This window comes from Dasypus novemcinctus, chromosome 23 (genome assembly GCF_030445035.2).
Source record: "Dasypus novemcinctus isolate mDasNov1 chromosome 23, mDasNov1.1.hap2, whole genome shotgun sequence".
In the NCBI taxonomy this organism is placed as follows: Eukaryota; Metazoa; Chordata; class Mammalia; order Cingulata; family Dasypodidae; genus Dasypus; species Dasypus novemcinctus.
The window spans coordinates 66,583,121-66,603,795 of record NC_080695.1 but is presented as its reverse complement, the minus strand read 5'-3'; the positions used below and the strand labels follow the sequence as shown (position 1 = coordinate 66,603,795).

The following is a 20,675-nucleotide window of genomic DNA, read 5'->3' as shown; positions in this document are numbered from 1 at the left end:
TATACACTTAAATTAAATGAAATGCACCCTATCGAATGCACTGCACACAAAAAGAATATTTATTTGAATATTAAGTACAGATAAGACTCCCCCTGGGATTACCTCAGAGCGCATTTGCAGAATTTAATTGCAAGGTTTTCCCACTCAGGTTCTTTCAGAACGCTTCCTGTGAAAATATTTTCTTTCCGAAGGTAAAGCTCTGCTCTGTTGGTTTATTATTATTATTATTATTTTAAATCTGAAGAGCTCTCTGAGCTCAGTCATTACATCCAGTGTCTAATTAATACTGATGATGACAAAGCAAACAGCCAGATGACCTAGATTTCCCCTTTAAATTGCCTGCAATTTACATGAATGCCTCCTCATGGTTTCAGAACTTTTGTGAGCCTCGTGCTTTCAGGAGGGTCTTTAAGTTTCAGGGGCTTACGAACTAATTTTTATATGTCTTCCAACACTCCTTCCATTACACTTTCTGAAAAGGGTGTGAACACATGCACACACACACACACACACAGCAACAATAACAACCACCACCCAGCCAACCCTTTCAGACAACTGAACTGGAAAATTAGAAAATGAATACTCCTCAAGCGTCCCCAGCTACAGAATTGTTCCCATTTCTTAAATGATGACATTTTGTAAATCATAGAAATCAGGAATGGAAAAGGCCTCCTCCAGCTATGTAAAGATTTCTTTCAGAGCAGAAGGCAGCCTGGGGGATCTTACCTGGCTGTCTTGGATGGGAAAGTCATGCATGGCCTTATTTGCTTGTCTGAAAAATTGTTCCAGCAGGACTTAGTCCACCTCACTATTTTTCCCTGATAGCAGGGTTTGTTATATGACTTATTTCTGTTGACCTGCTCTATAGGCCTGTGCTTTTAATGCCCCAGCACAAAACTTCTAGAATCATCAGCCACTTTTCCAAACCTTGATGTCCTAACACTGTATTTTTGTCTACCCAACATCTCAGCACATGGCTCGGCAGGTCTGGTCCATTGTCAATTTATAAAAGAGCAAACAACAACAACAAATAGGCCATTGGATTAAACTTACTTTCATGCCATGAGAAGACACGTGTGTGATGCTTTCTATGTGCTGGGCATACTTCTAATTGCTTTGTAAATATTAACTCATTCAAACTTGGTGATGACACTTTGGTGCATTTAAAGTGGCCCAGGCAAGGAATTTGTCCAAGGTACCGAAGCGGATAAGTAGGAGAGTTGAGATTTGAGCCTTGGAAGTCTGACTTTAGAATCTGGGGTTAAGAGGCCTCTCAAGTGTCTCTCAATTAATGTAATCAAGATGACTGCCCAGATAATCCAAGGCCTGTATGTCTCTACTGAATCTATTTAATGGAGATCCAGATTACAAAACTTTCAACTTCAGATAAAATTATCATTAGAGCTTTGCAACATCCAGCAAGAAAGTATAAAACAAGAGATCAGCTAAAACATCTTCTCTTAAAAATGTCCCGAGATACCTATTTCATCCATGCAGAGATATACAAATAGTATGTAAATCGTTCCTCCTCCCCGCTCACACACAAAAACACATGTTCCCACCTCTGGATGTGGAGAGGAGGAGGATGGGAAAATCTGATTTGTGATCCCCATACCAAATAATCAGGATTCTCAGTCTATAGGGTAATGGCATGCCCAGGAGACTAGTTTAGGAAGCACGTCAATCCCTATTAGGCCCTCAGTCCATTTTGGTGAATGGTGCTTGAATTTTCTTGGAATGAGCAAAGGGTTGTGGTGAGAGCTGAGGGCCAGGGACCAATTATAACCCTTGATTATGAAGGCAAGGAATGGTGATTGCTACTGCAGCTGAAACATATAGAAATCAGCTTCGTAATAACCGCGATTGTTTTCTCCCTTCCCTGCCTTGGTTCGCAAAATACCTTATTAAATCTGGAGAATAAAATGTGCCTGGGGTAATGGTTTATTATTAGAATAAATAACAGGCAGCATGTTCCCCCCACCTTGCAAAGTTATCACATGCAAAGCTATGTGGAGGTTTCTCTTACAGAGGGCCTTACATGTGTCAGGCCAGCCGGGCCGTTGTGGCCAGGGGCTACCCTTTCATTTCAAGGCCAGCATCTAGTCTGAAATTAACAACTCCAAGAGGAAGCAGATGGATGCCAGAGTCTTAAGGGGGTCCTTGTCGCCTGCGGCTTGTGGCTGCCACCTCTTGCTCTGCATTTGTCTATCCAATCTGCCTGTCTGGACAGCTTTGTCCCAGACCTGGGAGACTTGTTCTGTTGCTAATGGGGTATTTAACAAGTGGGTGTGGAGCAGGTGAGAAAGCTCTTCCTCCAGAGGAAACAGCGGTTTGCTCAAGTTGTATGGGCATCGCGACCTTTGACATTGCTTTCATCAGATAACCATCACTCGCCTCTCCCAAGTGACTTGCATCCAGGACAGTGACTCTCCTCATCTGAGTGCCAATGTCATCAAATGAAATGGTTTCTAAAGGAACAGCAAGGAAGAGCTCGTAAATGTCCTTTGCAGTGCCTGGTATATACCATCCCATAGATCATACCAGTGCTAAAACCACTGAATATCTTGAGGTTCCGGAGAGAACAAGGTTAACCACAATTAAACAAGTTGGTGGTTTCAACCTCTGCCTTTTCTCTCTTCAGGTTTTATATAAGAACTCCATTCTTTATTTAGTTTAGCTACCCTTGTCAAGCTCTTTTCTCCTTTTTCCCATCTTTACTCCCCAACCCCCAAAATCAGCTGGCACCTTTATAAATCAGACCAGAGCTTTGCAGCAGATTCCGGGCAGTCCCTAAAGTTAAAATGGAAATATCGGGGGAAAGCTGTGTGGATTCCCCAAAGTGTTTCTCTCAATTGCATTATCTTCATTTATACAACATGAGCCAGAATCGAGTTAATTAATCATGGCTGCCTTGATTCATTGCAGTGACTTTTTGTTTTTATTTTTTCAATTGATTATTTCTCACTTCCTTTCCTGAATCCTAAGCACTTACTTTCATGCACTTTTGTTTTTTTCCTTTTACCAAAAAGAAACCAGAACCAGAACAAGTCATGGAATCTATATTTGCTGATCTGACATAAACTATCCTGTTGTCTTGGACGCTGAGGACACACTTCGTTGTAGTATAGATTTGGAAAATACAGTGGGCTTGATTACAGTCCAATGGTGGTTTTGATCATATTTAGGCATTTGGAATCTTCATAAACTCAGGTCTATAATAAACGTTATGTGTGAGACCCCAGAAGTAGGACATTGGCATTTTTAGGGAAAAATGCCCGATTGAACCGGAAAGGGCCTGATCAACCTCTCTTGAACTTTGTCCAAGACCACTACTCTAGGGTTCCTTTATGGCACTCTGGGGAGTTATTTATAGCTAATATTAATGGCATACCTACTATGTGCTAGGCTATGCTTGGTTTGATGCTCCATATACAATCTCCCATTTAATCTTATAAGAAACCTATAACTCAGTTGTTTAAATTATATCATTGTTTCTGCTATTAAACTGAACTTACAAAAGCAGTGCTTGCTAAGAAATTGAAATAGTATTTTAAAAAAACAGGATTAAAAACCAACCTCACTGTCTATACCTTTGTCAATTATATTCTCATTCCCAAGACATCATTTTTGTTCTTTTGTTTTCAGTTTGATATTTATCATCCAGACTTTTCCATGTATTGGATGGCTATAAATATTTATATTTATACGTGTATGTATGTAGTTTTTTTTTTCCAAAACAAAAATCATATTGTGTTTTAAAAATTGGTCCATCTTGCTTTGCTTTATTCCTCCTATCATAGGCACTCTTCTGATTCTAATGATTCCAGAGTATAGATCAGGGGTTGGCAAACAATGGCCCGTGGGCTAAATCCAGCTCATAATCTATTTCTATAAATAAAGTTTTATTGGAATGCAGCCATGCCCATTTATTTTCATGTTCTACTGGTTTTCTTCTCACCACAATGGCAGAATTGAGTAGCTGTGTCAAAGACAGAGACTGGATGACTCACAAAACTGTCTCAAATATTTAGCATTTGGTCTTTTACCGAAAAGGATGGCTAACCCCTGACATAGAGGAACCACAACTCATTTAATCATTCTGGTTCCAACGGGCCCCAAAGTTCTTTGCAGTTCCAGATCCACATAATTACAAGCACTGCACTTTCTTTCCCATTCACCCTTAAAGCCTGTCAAAGTGATTCCTAGTAAAGGAATTTCTGGATTAAAGGAAATACATATTCTTCCTTGAAATAGGAGCCAATGCCTTCCAAAAATTGGTACCAATTTATACCGTCATCCACAGGGCTTATCCATATATTTCAAAAGGCTAATAGGAAACCTTCCACAACCGAAGTCTGCTTGGCCCAATGGTCTTTCTGATACCCACCCCCCAGTTCTCACATTAAATTGAATGGCAAGTGCTAATATTTTTGACTTCTTTAAATGTGCCAGGTGATTTGCTTAGTACTTTACATGGATTGTCTTATTTTATGCTCACAAAATTTAAGCACTAGGAAAATTAGACATATTTTCCTCATTATATAGATGGGGAAACTCAGGCCACAGAGATCATGGAAGGCAGTTAATGCTGAATAGATGATGCCCCAGCATTGGACCCAGGCAGTCTGAGTCCTGAGCCTCGAGTCTCCACCGAGGAGAACACTGAACCTGCAGAAGTATCCAGTGGGCTGATAGCAGAGGAATCTAATTAGGCGGGGATTGTCCCAGTCTGAACCCATTCTAAACAACTGGAAGCCAAGTGTGCAAATCTGTGCATTTATGAAACCAGATAACACAGTCAATTCACGTTTAGTTGTAGGGAAACGGAAGCATTTAGACAGTATCACATCAGGGAAGAGAAGCAAAAAAGAACCTGCTAAGGTGTCAGAAGAGACACATGGGAGAGGAGGATTTAAAAGGTAGGATATATGTAATTTGGGGCTGGTTCCCTTGATCCTGGAAGCCACCTACTCCCGTGATCCCAAGAGTCACTCTCGGCAGGCCACGAAAACTGTAATTCCCTTTGTAGTACATCCTAGCTTACTGACTGCAGGAATCCACCCAACTTCTCCATGTCTCAGTTTCCCTACCTGTAAAACAGAGCTAAAGATACTGCCTGTGCATAGAACATACAAGGGTAACCAGGGTAATCCTCAGAAATTGCTTAGCATATTTTCTGGTACACAGTAAACCTCTGATAAATGTTAACCATTGTTACTGTGAAATTTCCTTCACTAAAACAATTTTAAAAAGTATTTTCCTGTTCCCCTAGGTTATTATTCAGCAGAAGGTTTACAATACCAAGATAGTTTTCTCCCCCAATCCTGTGTTCTCCTATTGCTTGAGCTGCGTCCCCTCCCCTGTTGGCAATTTCATCTTCCCAAACCCGCGGTCAGCCTCCCCCACTCCATTCTCCAGTAAGGGTCAGAACGAAGGGGCAGTCCTCTTTGCTGCTGACTCCGCCCTCCCAACAGGCTAGGTCTGTGCCTCTCCCTTGGATGCTTGTGGTACCCTATGCTTTCCCTTTCCATCACCCTGATAACTCTGCACCATAATCTTTGTTTTCTGCAGCTCTCTTTCCCTCTCTTTGAGTTTTTTAAGGAAATGCACTATGCATCATCTTTACCTGCATCCCCTCCCTGTTAGCACAGTAGTTGGCTGTTTGTTGGCACTCAGAGTATACATGCCAAATATATATAATAATCCTGAACTGTATTAAACAATGTTCAAACTATAGCACTCACCCTAGGCACTTTGAGTCACACATTTATAGGAGGCTGCCATCTTGTTCCAGAAGACCTTCTAATGATTATTAAACAGAGATGCTGGGAAACATATACAGCTACCAATTGATTTGATTTATTGAATTCGATGCTGCTAGACTTCTCTGATGGTTTCTTCCAAATAATTCATATTTGTTCTGAGAACTAGAACCTTCACCATTATATTATTAAGGACAAGGAAACATGAACATCCATTCATCTTTTCATTCATTGTGTGTATTCGTTTTTTGCCTCCTACTTTTCCCAATTCACGTCAATCTCTCAATTTCCTCTCACACTTGACTCTTGCACCAAACTCAATTACTTGCACTTCCATAAGTTCACTGGACTTTTTACACATACCCTCCTCATCTTTGAAGGTTTTTTTTTTTTGTCATTCTTCCCCCAGGATATATTTTAAAAACAAAGAAAAATCACTTATACCTTTTTTTTTTTTTTTAAGATTTATTTATTTAATTCACCCCCCTCCCACGGTTGTCTGTTCTCTGTGTTTATTTGTTGTGTCTTGTTTCTTTGTCCGCTTCTGTTGTCATCAGCAGCACGGGAAGTGTGGGCGGCGCCATTCCTGGGCAGGCTGCACTTTCTTTCGCGCTGGGCGGCTCTCCTTACGGGGCGCACTCCTTGTGCGTGGGGCTCCCCTAAGCGGGGGACACCCCTGCGTGGCAGAGCACTCCTTGCACGCATCAGCACTGCACATGGGCCAGCTCCACACGGGTCAAGGAGGCCCGGGGTTTGAACTGCCGGCCTCCCATGTGGTAGACGGATGCCCTAACCACTGGGCCAAGTCCATTTCCCTTATACCTTTTTTGACTCTCTAGAACAAGGTTGGTGTCCCTCTGGTGTTCTGTCAGAACATCTTATAATTTCACCATAGCAAATATTCTCCGTATTGTACATATCGATTTCCTCTTTTCCTCTGTCTAGAGAATGAGCTCCAGAGGTTTTCTTTACTGTTGTGTCCCTAGAACAATGTCTGACATCCAGAAGAAGCTTGGTCTGTGTGTGTGTGTATTTGTTATTGAAACATGTAGGAATGAATGGATGGACAAATAAACGAACTCCAAACATTATCCTGGTCTCTAGAAAAAGAAAGCCACGTAAGACTCAGTCCTTGCTGAGCCAGTTGGATATGTGGGAGGGGAAAATCAGACTGGTAATAGTTTCAGGATAAAGCGGAAAGAATTGATAAGAGAGAACTCAACTGGGAGAAGGATGAAAAAAAGCTGAGTCTGAGAAAGATTCTTTGGCCCTGTTGGCGAGATGAAGATAGGACATGGGGAAAGATGAATCCCTGCTATTAAACATCCCGCTCAACCAGGAGAGCAAAGGGTCTCATGCTGAAGTTTATTGCTTCAGTTTCTAACCTTTCGTAAGTGCTTACTTGGCAGCACTATCAAGTGTGGTATTTGATTCTCTGGAAGCATTTTAAAGGAGCAGCACCAGACCTTCCACTTTCTCTTCTTTTTTTTTTTTCATTTAGGCCATAAAGTGTATTGGTTTTGTGCATTACTGTCATGGGAGGAAAAAAATATCACATGTAAGCTTCCAAATGAAGTGACATTTAGTGAAGTGTATATTTAAGATATTTTTCAAGGCTGACTCTTAAAGAGTATATAGGTAGGGTCTTTCTTCATAACAAAAGGTAAGGAGTTACAGGTGCCTTTTTTCTCTGAAACTTTCCCATAATGTTGGGGGGGGCGGGTGGATTTTTAAGAGCTTCATTAGGTCTAGCAATAACTTTGTAAGCCTTCAGAGCATCATTCCATTCTGGCTGAAGTGCTGTGTGATGGGCACAGTTGTAATAGAAGCATAGACCCAGACCCATAATGGGAGTCAGCCATCTTGCATAACTAGTTTCCAGTCCCTGGTACAGGAAATGAGTAGGAATCATGTTTTTGCACTTGAGGACCATTAGATGAAGATCCTGAAGTCACTTGCTCAGATGTAGATGTTATTTAGTGGACTCTCAGAGTGACCAAGGACACCCACTTCTACCAAAGAGGTGATGGAAGACATGGGCTGTATCAGGGAGCAAGTAGGGTGTGGCACAGGTGATAGCCAATGCATCCCAAAAAATATGGAATTGGAGAGGAGTGTGTCCCAAAAGTAGAAGAGGGATTTTGTTACCAGAATGTGGGCAAACAGGACTCTGTGCAGGAAACATTAAACAAAATAAAACGAAAACAAGTCCAAGCACTGTAGAGATTACTCAAATGCCTTCTTAATTATCCCCAAAGCTCATTTTAATCATCTTCATTTGAAGGACAACAGAGCCATTTACATGACTAGTGTTAAATTTCACATTCAATATTCTCAGTGAAGAAACATTAAAATATGGCTTCATTTCACAGTGTAGGTCAGCAGCTTACTTGTTTACCTAAATGTGTTTCTGTGAGTCTGACAAACCCTTGTGAAATTTGAAGGCGGATGTTAAAAAATATTAATTTTGTTAAAGAACAGAAATTGATTTTACTTAATTAATTACAGTGATATTAAGAGAAAACAAAATACCTGTATTTCTGGAAGGCACTGTTACTAAAATATTTTATGATTATAAATGTACTATATGCAATAAACTATAATTTGAAAACTACAAGAGAGAACTAATTTCAAAAGCACCAACTTCACCCCTTAATTGTATCACCCATTTTAATCATTTTACATATGGTCCATTTTGACTTAATTTTTGCACCAAGCATGAGGATTAGGTAGAGTTTCTTTTTTTTTTCTTTTTGGCATAAAGGTGTCCATATATTTATTTACCTATTTTTTAAATTAGTTGCTATCTGTTTATAATGCACATACTTTTCCTAGTCTGTATAGGATAATTATTCTGCCTCTTGAATTGGTATGTAGAATCCTTACTATCATGTATCTTTTAACCATCCTCTCTTTATGTTGTGTTTGTCTTATATAGTTCATGTACACACAATGAAAACCTCATCAAACAATTTCATAATTTTTGCCTTCAATTATCAAGCATGTTTTAAAGGACTCAAGAGGAGAGGACTAGTATATTAAATTGTTAGTATCCAGATATTTGCTATTTATGTTGCTTTACTTTCATTTTTTATATTCCAAATTTCCTTCTGGTATCCTATCCCTTTTGTCTGGAGAACTTCCTGCAGCAACTCCTTTAGACAAGTCTGCTGGCAATGAATTTTCTTCCTTCATATTTCACCTTCATTCCTAAAGAATATTTTCATTGGATTTACAATTCTGGATTGGCTTTTCATTCAGCACTGAAATGATGGTGTGCCATTTTCTTTTGACCTCCATGGTTTTAGTTGAGAAATCTGCAAAATCATTTGAATTGCTGTACCCTTATAATTATTGCCCTTATGATCATTTGACTCTGCTGCATTCAAAGTTTTTCTTAGTTTTAGGTTTCAGCAGTTTGATTATGATATATCTGGGTCTGGGTTTAAACTTACTTATTTAAGGTTTGCTGAGGCTCTTGAATCTGTGTGCTTACACATCTTTTGCCAAATTTTGGAAATTTCATCCATTATTTATTCAAATATTTTCCTACAGTGAACATTTTACCCTTTCCTCTGTAAATCCAGTGGCATGAGTATTATACCTTTCAGTATTCTATGTGTCCCTAAGTCTCCATATTTTTTCCTCATTTCTCTTCTGTTATTTAGCTAGGATACTTTCTATTGAGAAATATTCAAGTTCACTGACTCTATTCTCTGCTACCTCCATTCTTCTCTTGAACATATCCAGGGAGTTTGTTTTATTTTAAAATTTTGGTTATTGTTTTACATTTCTAAAATTTCCATTTTGTTCTTTTTTATGTCTTCTGTTTCTTTGATGGCACTATTTTTTTTTCATTTTTATGCGTGTGTTTTCCCTTAATTATTGGAGCATTTTGATATGAGCTGCTTTATAATATTTATTTGATAATTTAAACATTTGTGTCACCTCAATATTGTTGTCTGTTGAATGTCTTTTCCCATACAAAGCTGATTATTTGCATGCCAGCTAATTTTACTTTATAGCTTAGATATGTTGAATATTATGTTATAAAACTCTGTGCCCAGGGAATGGGCGTAGTTCAGGCGGTTGAATTCCTGCTTCCCATGTATGAGGTCCTGGGTTCATTCCCCAGTACCTCCTAAAAATAAAACAAAACAAAACAAAACACAAGATAGAGGAATAAAATATGGATTAAAGTGGACTTACTGCTATTCTACTATAGAACTATTGTGACTAGTAATGGAAGAAATTGTATCATTGATGTGGAGAGAGTGGCCACGGTAGCTGCTGAGGGAAGGGAGAGTGAAGAAGAGATGTGATGTGGGGGTATTTTTGGGACTTGGAGTTGTCCTAAATGATATTGCAGGGACAGATGCTGGACATTCCAAATCCTGCCATAACCCACTGAATGGATTGGGTGAGAGAGTAAACTATAATGTCAACTATAATCCATGCAGTATAGCAGTGCTCCAAAATGTATTCACCAAATGCAATGAATGTGCCACAATAATGAAAGAGGTTGTTGATGTGGGAGGAATGGGGTGGGGTGTGGGCTATATGGGAACCTCATATATTTTTTAAAGATCTATTTTATTTATTTCTCTCCCCTTCCCCCCCCCCCCCCCCCCCCCCGTTGTCTGTTCTCTGTGTCCATTTGCTGTGTTCTTCTTTGTCTGCTTCTGTTGTTGTCAGCAGCATGGAAATCTATTTCTTTTTGTTGTATCATCTAGCTGTGTCAGCTCTCTGTGTATGTGGTGCCATTCTTGGGCAGGCTGCACTTTCTTTCACTCTGGGCAGCTCTCCTTACAGGGCGCACTCCTTGCACGTGGGACTCCCCTAAAGGGGGGCACCCCTGTGTGGCATGGCACTCCTTGCGCGCATCAGCACTGCACGTGGGCCAGCTCCACATGGGTCAAGGAGGCCTGGGGTTTGAACCGCGGACCTCCCATGTGGTAGATGGATACCCTATCCATTGGGCCAAGTTCAATTTCCTCATATTTTTTAATGTAAAATTTTTTGTGATCTTTGTATCTGTTTTTAAAAAGCCAATTAAATTTAAAAAAATTTTAAAGAAAAAAAAGCTTCCTAGATATTAAAAAAAAAAACCCACTCTGTGCCCTGCTTAAATTGTGTAAAATTTGTTGATGCTTTTGTTTTAGCACTCAATTAACCCAGGGGATTCAGACTGAAAGTTCAAACTTCCTTCTCAGGATCATGTTTCCTATGTCAGTTCTCTCATTGAAGCCTTTGCAGTGCTAGTCAGATCTCCCCCACCTCTGTGCCTCTCAGTGGCCAGCCAGGGACCCAGGAGAGTGACCATTCCTTCGTTCAGTCCCCAGACTCTAAAGTATCTATTTTGGGCAACAGATGTGGCTCAAGTGGTTGGGTGCTCACCTACCATATGGGAAGTCCCAGGTCTGGTTCCCGGTGCCTCCTAAAAAGAAGACAAGTGCTCAAAGAAAAGACACAGAGAGCAGACAGTGAGTGCAAACAAGAACGGGGATGGGTAAATAAATAAAATAAATCTTTTTAGAAAAAATCCATCAGAGGGGAGAAAATACATTTTAAAAAATAAAGTATTTATTTAGGGTCAAACACACACATAGGCAGCTCAAGACTGAGTCCCGGTGTTCATCAAAATATTGCACAGGTTCACTGCATGCTCCTGCTGCTTTGCCTGAATCTGGGGGCAACAGGAGGAGGACAGAGAGAAAAATGCAGTGGGGGTTTGCACTGGCCCATCTGAACCACAGAGTCTCAGATCAGAGAACATTTCTGTCCCTCAGAGTGTTAGACCCCTGCAGCTCCTGCAGCTACCACTCTTGCTTTTGTCACTCACCACCGTGGGAAGGTCTGGGGACTGCAGCATGAGACAACAGAGCAAAAATGGGAAATGGGGGGATTCCCAACTCTCTCTGAGTATTAAGGTTCCCCTTTCCTGTTTCTCAAGCCAACACTAGAGGGCTTCTTCTGGAATGCTCTTTATACTTGGGTATAGTAGAGAGGATTCTGGGTACCTTGAATCCAGGTGAGGGGTGCAGGGGGTGGAAAGAAGAAGAAGGATGGGAGTGGAGTACCACTTGTCCAGTGGATTCTGAATTCCAGTCTTCTTCTCCAATCCACATGCTGCTGTTTACTTCCCAGAGACCTCGAACAGCCGTCCATGCCGGCTCCCCGGGTTATGTCACTGCACTCAGTGGATCAGACACAGTGAAGTATGCCTACTCCATATTACCCAGATCTGAACCTCCCACCCACTTCATTTTCCTGACAGCTTCGTAAGGATATCACTTACACACCATGTAGTCGGCTATTTTAAGTGAACAATTCAGTGATTTATATAGAATTGGGCCCTTCCATTTTCAATATATTGGACTATTTCCTCCCAATCATTTCCTCTCTTTTGTCATTTTCTTTCTCCCTCTTCTTTATCTATTTCACTCTATTTTTAACACAACATTGGAAAAATAATGTTTATGCACTTTTTTATCTTCTTTTTTCCAAAAAAAAAGTGCCTTTTGACCATTTCCCATGTCCATTTCTCAAAACAGTTTTAAATATTGCATGCTATGTCTTAATGTCAGTGTACTATACTTTATTTTTAATTTCCCCATTATTACACATTGGGAATATTTACAATGTTTGCTTTCATAAATAATTCTGTAATTAATCAACATGTAAATAAACAATTATGCATATCTCTGCTCACTAAGGACTTATTCTTAGATGTGTTCTTACTGGGTTAAAGGGCATAGCCCTATAGCTTTTGGGTGCTGGAGACCCTAAAAAAATATTCCTGTTTTGGTTTTGTTTTTGTTTTTGAGAAAGTACAAGGAGCGTTTCAATACAAAATACATTAAATATACATCAAAAGTCAGCCCCTAAACCTTCTTATCCTTTAGTAAAACTTTCAAAAACTTGATGGATACTGTCAGACACCAGGAGTCAGGGGTTGGTTCATTGGTTAAAAAAAAATACTAGAAAAGATAAAAAGTTAAGACGTGAAAGCACACTTAAACTGTGTTGCAACACAGCAGTCTGAGTGGAAGGCGAATCTGCCAGATTTCATCCACACAGGTGGCATGGGCACATGCCCTTGTTGCCTTGTTGGTCCCAGGTGACACCTACTGTCTCTGGCATAATCATTAATACTGATCCCAAGAAGCTTCCTTGGGATTTTTTTTTTTTTAAGATGTATTTGTTTATTAACCCCCTCCCTGCCACTTGTGCTCACTGTCAGTTCTCTGTGTCCATTCCCTAAGTCTTCTTCTGTGTCTGCTTATCTTCTCATCTTCCCTTTAGAAGGCACTGGAAACCAATTCTGGGACCTTCTGATGTGGGAGAGAAGCATTCGATTGCTTGAGCCACTTTAGCTCCCTGGTTTGTTGTGTCTCTCACTGTCTTTCCTCTGTGTCTCTTCTTTTGTTGCATCATCTTGTTGCTCCAGCTCTCTGCATCACACACACCAGCTCCACGCACTGCGTGGGCCAGCTCACTTTCACCAGGAGGCCCCGGGAACCAAACCTGGGCCCTCCATATGGTAGATGGGAGTCCACTAGCTTGAGCCACATTCGCTTCCCCTTCTTTGGGTTTTCCAGACCACATTGTGGTAGGGCAAAGATAATCAACACATAGCATATGTATCACAAAGTAATCACAGTTTCTCTCTATGGCTTAAACAATGACCTCAGAATCCTCTCGAGTATTTTTGCTCTTTACCACTCTCCAACTGGACTTTGACTGTAAAATGTAATCCGCTTGCCAAAGAGTAAAGGTCACACAATTCAGGACCTTGACATGGGAGAAGATACTGTGTGATGTCCAGTTCCATGTTCTCAGCCATCCTGAGCGGGCCTGTAGGGCAAAGGGGGAGTTTTCACTCCAAGGAAGGAGCACTTAGCTTGAATATGCTTCCTCATCCTCAACTGCATTTGCTCAAGCCTATTTAGACCCTGTATCATCCCAGATGTGTTTCTAGATCATACAATTGAAACTCTCAGTGAGGCTGAGGGTAATTAGACCTAGGGAAAAAAATAAATGCTTAATTAACTGAGGCTGGGTCTGCTTTGAACCAAGTGATGAGAAGTAACTTCCCCTTTTCCTTTATGTTATTTCTCAAGCGGAACCTTCTAACTTTTCCCCTCCCTTTCTTTTCTTCATAGATTTCAAGACAACAGATGAATTGTGAAAGAGAGCAGCTAAGGGTAGGTGCATCTACCTATAAAATACTTCCTGTGTCTCATTTCTGTGTGATAAGCAAAACATTTTCTTGTCTCTCTCAAGATACAGGGTTCCAAATAGTGGGCTTCATCCTAAGACTGGTATAGTTGAAAATATTTATCCCAGCTAATTTAGTATTGATTGAGCTGGTAAATACAGTATATCTTCTTTTGAAGTGCCATTATAGTAGATATGGATTTTTTGATTTAGATTCAGCAATAAATACTTCTCTTCTGGAATTTGTTTGACATCATTGTACTCTTTTTATGTACAACATGAAGTCTAAGTAATAACAAAGGTCAAAAGGATGTCTTGCTGCCTTCTTAATGTGAATACTAGGTTGTTTGCTGAGTGGCTAAAATACTCTTTTGCTGTTGACTAGGGAGAGTGAACAACTAATATGTCAAGGACATTTTCTAGGAGAATTCAAGGCCTCCATAGACCTTTTATTTTAGTGGCCTTTGTGTATAGGGAAGAAGGAGACAGAATTTTAAAACTCCTATTCTGTTTCCCTACTGAAATGAAACCCTCTCACAGTGCTCAAACATGTCAAATGTAAAAAGGGCCCCCCCTCCCTTTCCAGGACAGAATGGTTTGCTTATTAATGGCGCTTGGTGGCATAGTTCCGTTTTCAGGATCTAGTGGGTGACTTCCCTTTGGGCATGGGTGTGGTATTTCCAGGAATGCCAGCATTGTCCCCTTCTCCCCTCCCATTTTTTTCATTCTTGTTAAAATGCATTCATGTTTTGGAAGACATGGTTGGTCTACTTTCAATGTCATTGAGGGAAGTTGGCAATTTTTACTGTAGTTCACGACATAGTCATGTTTCCAAATTTTTGGAGAACTAGAGGAATCTACTGCCTTTATAATCATAATGGCAATATTTAGGGTTTCAGGACTGTTGTATTAGAATAGTAAGTCAGAATAATGTATTCAGCTGGTCTAAAGCCATTTATTTATACACTCCCTTGTAACTTTTCAGTGCATTTATGTAACTGTAGTCTCAAGATGACAATGATTTGCAGAATTATTTCCATTTTACGATTGCTATTTGCATCAGGTTTGTTAAGTCCTTACGGAAAGCAAACATCAGAACACAGTTGCATGCAACCAGGAAAGTGAGTCGAGGTTTTCTCCTTTTTTATACATATTTATTTTATGTGCTATTCCAGAATAGTCCTCTCTATTAACCTCTCATGTCTACCCCTTCACTCCTAAGTACCCCTCCCTACATTAGTTGTGACTCCTTCATAAAACAGCCTTCAAGATGTTTTAAGCTTTCCCGAGCTCTCTTATTGCTTTTTCCTTGCAGTCTGAATTACTGGTTCATCCTAGTAAATAATGTATTGCAACTTCAGATTTTCTTCCTGTTTGTGTGGGGACGATGGCCAGAACTAGGTCAGAGTCAGATAAAGAGGGATGTGGGCTTTTGTCCCCAAGTGGCCCTGATAAGTTCCTCAGAATTAAGATAATATTGAAGGCTCTATTGCAAACAGCACTTGCAAAATTAAGGACACAGGAAGTAATGAAGTGCTTACTTGCAGTTTAGGGGGTTGTTATTCCTCATGTGATGAAGACTTTGTCAAGGGTGTGGTTTAGAAGCAAAAATGGACTCCTACTCCCATCTCCATCCCAGCCTTTGTTAAATGATGCCAGACAGTGGTTTGATGTAATGGGTCAATTAGTTTAGTCCAACGAGTGATTCTAATGGGCCCACATAAGAGCTTCTTTAACACAAGCTGGTGCTTTGTTTGCTACTGTTGTGGCTGTCACTGCTTTTACATTTTAAACCATTTATGCTTTGAATTGATAGGTAACACATCTCAATTGATGGAAAACACATTTATGTGAAACTTAAATGGTACCAAAGGGGATGCCTTGAAAGTTTTTCTTCTCACTTCTTTCTTAGGTATCCAGTTCCCTATTATTATGGACTAGGAAGGTTTATATTTAAATAAGATGTCTCACCTTGGAGATACTTATGAATATTTTCTTCCTTCTCCCCCTTTTGCATTCTCTGTCTCTTGCTCTCTCCTTCCCTCCCTCCTTCTCTGCCCCTCTTCCTTCCTTTCTGGCTTGTGTACTTATCCCCTCTGCTGTTTAAAAAGAAAGCCTCCTTTATTAAGACAATTGTTAGGAGGTCAGAGTTTTCTTTTCTTAAGGTTTCTGATGGAAATGTGGATCTGAAATGCTAATGCCTGCCCATCTCAATGATAGGAGATTTCCTTAATCTCATTTTATTCTTAGAAAGAGGGAGAAAGGGAGAAAAATGGATATCTTCTTAGTTACCAACATATTTAAGGGTGTCTGCCTGCCAGCCACACTTCTTAAAATATGTTTTAAATACAGCAGTCAACAGACATTTCCAGATTTGCTATACAGGATGACTGGACCGTGGCCATGTTGTCAAGTTCAAATTCCTTCATAGACATATTTTGTTATGTTGTTAGAATTCAGGCATACAAGTGGGTAGTCATAAAATTTGTCCCTTTTCCTTGTCCTCAAAGAAATCGCAGGTAGTGTAAAAAGAGACAGCTGCCCTTTCTATTTTGTCGACACTGTGTAGAGATTGGCATATCCAAGACCCTCTCCTTCTGCTTGCCTTTCTTTTTCTCACAAATTCTAAATTAATCTCTCCAAAACAGACTCTGTGAAGTACTTGTATGGTAAGATATTAAGAGGTCTAAAAAAAGATTCTGATTAATTTTGAGAAATATAGAATTAAAGTCAAACATTTTCTTTTAGCTGCCGATCTTCTCAGAGATTTTAATATGCAAAAGTGAAATGCAGAGATAGGGATATGTTATACAACTCTTAGCAAACTCATCTGATCAAAGAGCCTATTTGATTGCAGCACAAAATCTGAGAAACACTTTTGAGAATTCCATAAGTTTTGCCAAATATGTTGCTATTGGCTATAAATTATAGAAAGGTTGACTAAGTTATTTAAAACGTTAAATTATTGCTATTATTATAATCATCTCCCAGTTCCAGTTTGCATGGTAATGGTTTGAAATCTTTGTGCTTCTCTTGGCCTTTGCTTCTTCCAAAATGGCTGCTTTGAGCCCAGCCATCACTTCCTCACATGAAAGCACTCTCCTCAGGAGGGATGGAGTGAGCGGGCTTCTTCTCCATAGCTCTTGCATTTTATTGGAGGAAAATCATTCCCAGTATCCTTTTCTGCAGGCATTCTCTTACGTCTCATTGGCTACTCTCCACATCAATCACTAGCAAAGGGACCTGGGCTCTCAGTGACTGGCTACAGAGGCCATGAATCAGCCAGTTACTCACAGCTTTCAGGTGGGGAACATCAGGTCAGGGAGAACTGGTGAACGCTCAGAGAAATAATTATTCCCTTTTCAGTTCTCTTTCAGTCTTCTTTATGTCAATGAGAAACTACCAGTTTAAACTAGATTATCTTTAACAAGTCTCTCGCACTTTCTAAGCTCTCTTTTTAACAATATCAACAAAAAAATGAGCATGCCTCAGGCTTAGAGTCTGTAGCAGCCAAAACATCTATCTACACTTTAAAACAACGTAATAATTAAGAACTAGGGTCCTAGAGCCAGGCCAACTGAGCTAAAATCTAGATTGCTACTCATTACTGTGCAATCTTGTACAAGGTGCCTCAAATTCCTCATCTGTAAAATGGAGATAATTTCACCCATTGCCTCAGTTGTGTGTGGGCTATATGAGTGTGCACAGGCACACTGATATTAAAATAATTAGTGCATACAAAGTGCTTAGAACAGTGTCTGATAGAGAAAATGTCCTTAATAATTAAGTACCAATGGCTTTATCTTTTCCATTGACTTTTATTTATGGCTACTGATATCAGTTTTCCATTTACAGTCATAACACAAAGTTTCCTTGGCAAATGCATTTATTTAGGTTAAAAAATGAGTTGCTTTAAAGATAAACATTAACTACATAATGTTACAGATTGCCCGCAGTTATGGCAAAAACTGCGACTCTGGAATGCAAATGACTGAAGTTTTAGAAATGCTGAAATTACAGGTCCAGCCTTGTGAAAGATGGTGTGGAGTATATTTGCATTATCAATATTTAATTTGCCAGTTAGAAGCAAGTTTCTCATTTCTGTTAGATACAAGAGTGATGTGGATTGCAGAATACAAATTGCTAATGATCATCCTGCCTTAAGCATTGCCTTCATCCTGGCATCAGATAATGAAACTTCCAGAATGCCTTGGAAGTGAGATATCTGAATCAGAGACATCACTCCCTGACCATTCTTTATGCCCACCACCACCCCCTTCCAAAGTCCAGCCATTCTTCAGTGACTCTGAGGACAGCTGGAAGGAACTATAAGCCTTCTACTCTTTGGTGAGACCCCACAAGATAGATGTTTTCTTGACTAGAGTTTCAGAAGGCCTCCTTGTAGGAGTGCCTGCTGCCATTCAGTTACTTACTTAAGAAATGCTTATTGGGCATGAACTGTATGCTGATCACCTGTGCTCAGGAGTGGGTGGTCTAATGACCACCAAATCTGTGGTTCCTGCCCTCCTGCACTTTACACAGTCACATAATCATGACAAAACGATGTGCACGTGCGACTTTGATAACTACCAGAAACGAGAGCTGCTGTGTCAGAGGAGGTAATGGAAAACTTTGCTTAATTGACCTTCATTTATCAAACTTCCTAGTTTCCTACCTGCTGCCCAGTCCATTGATAAAACATTGAATGTCGCCTGAGGCATCCTGTGAAGCACCTGTTTCGTCCAGCCTTGCCTTTCTCCTCAACCATTTGAGATGTCTGCTTGCCAAAAGCTTGTTGTGTTTGTTCCCAGACCTGCTTCTGCCAAGCTGTACTTGTTATTGTAATTACATTATTTAGCTGAATAATATGTAAACTGATGAAAAATGAGCGCAGTAAGAGAAAGAGTTGTCTCTGGGAAAACTAAGTTAAAAACTAAGTTAAATACTTTGGAAACATTCCATGAAAGCAAGTCTCAAAAAATTGTTTTGATTAGCTGTAGGTGAGAGTACCATAAAAATCTTAGTGGCAAAATAACCCCTCAAGAATCTGGAAGGATTTTGCATTCAGAAGATGTCAGATGCACCTTGAAATTTTCGCTCCACTTTAAACAAAACCAGAAATGATACTATAGGCCAGAGACTGGCAAACTTTTTCTGTTAAAGGGCAGATTGTGAGTATTTTAGGTTTCAGGGGCCATATGGTCTGTTTTGCAACTACTCACGCCTGCTGTAGTCCCTGGAAAACTGCCATAGGCAACACGTAAGCAAATGGGGGAGTCTGTGTCCCAATAAGACTTTACTCGCAAAATCCTGGGTGGGCCAGGTTTGGTGCCCAGGCTGCAGGTGGCTGGCCCCTACCTTAGAGGATGAAATGTGAGGTTTAGGTTGGAAGGAAAGATGCTGAGGGATGTTGAACAGCAGAGACATTACTTGGAGGGAAAGGCCCTGGCCTTACATGCGAGCTCAGCACGTTCATGCATGTTCGAATATTTCACTTTAAAACCAAAGGTCTGAGATATTTCTCTATCATTTTAAAAGTGCTTCCTTGCTTCCCATTTACTACCTTCTCCCATGTCAAGATAAGACAGCTTCTAGGCTATCTGTAGCTGATACAACAGCCTTGAGGCACAAAACCAAGTCATGTTTACCTTTGTGTTCCATCCGTAGTGAGTAGAACCCCATCTGTCTAGGAGGAAGAAACAATTGGCCCTTTTTGAGGGGATCCCTCAGCAAGTAGTTTCTGAGAACTGCCCCTTTCTAGAGAAAAGTCTAGTCTAGTAAGTACCACATCCAAACAAAGAAAATCTATCTTTAAAGACGTCATGGACCTGACATAAAAATGGTTCAAAAAATAAGGTGAAGGAAAACATCAAAAATTTGAAACAGCTAACTAACAGTCCCTATTAAAAAGGAGAGAGAAGCAGAAAATAATTATAAACTAAAGATATAATCTATAATCTGAAAATTAAGGGGGAACATGCTTCTAAATAACCTTAAAACAAATAAAAATATACATTATGAAGAAAAAAAGAAAGCCTTGGTAACTTGCTTCTCACACACCAGTTCTCTGCAAGCGTGAACAGTCCCGTCTTACATCCTCAAGGTTCAGCTGAAGCTAGGCTTTAGTGATTAGCAAAGCTTCATGAATGCTCAGGGGTTCACAGAAATCCAGTGCTAGCTGGGATTTGCAAAGGAGACCCCAGAGGTGGAGTATAGGCCTTAGGCTCCCAGCCTCAATGTCCCTACCTAGCTCTCTGCAGGTTCCTTTATGTCTGTGCATGTTTGTGTCCCAGAAATTAAAAACAAAAACAAAACTGCTGTATGCTTGCTTTAATTGTGTATAGCTCACTATCTCATCTTAGTGATTTCCCCTCAAACAAAGGGAGTATTCCCATAGTAATTTGAAAAATCTGCAGAAATTGAGACCATTAGAAAATCTCCAAGGGCCGCTTTCTTACTAAAATAAGACATTCCTAAAGACATTAAAAATTTTAAAGACAATGTCTTATCCTCACAAGATCTTGTGCTCCACACTCTTCCTGTCAAATCTCATGTGCTCCCCAATTCTTTGTGAGTATACGATTTGATGCACACAAAGAATGGATTAAGAAATCAACCAATTAATTACAGATTTTCATTTTCCCAAGTTCATTGCAAGATGTGGTTAGATAAAGAAATGTCCAGTAGCTGTGT

At 40.0% G+C, this 20,675-nt stretch overlaps 1 protein-coding gene across 45 annotated transcripts in view; it reads left to right on the top strand.

Moving 5' to 3' along the window:
• Positions 1–20,675, top strand: part of RBFOX1 (RNA binding fox-1 homolog 1) — a 1,470,157-nt gene that overhangs the window by 873,126 nt on the left and 576,356 nt on the right. For all 45 annotated transcript variants that reach the window (XM_071211399.1, XM_071211389.1, XM_071211388.1 and 42 more), the window contains one exon: positions 13,928–13,969. In XM_071211399.1, coding sequence (XP_071067500.1) covers positions 13,943–13,969 — 27 coding nt within the window. In that variant the 5' untranslated portion in view covers positions 13,928–13,942. The remainder of the gene's footprint in view (positions 1–13,927; positions 13,970–20,675) is intronic.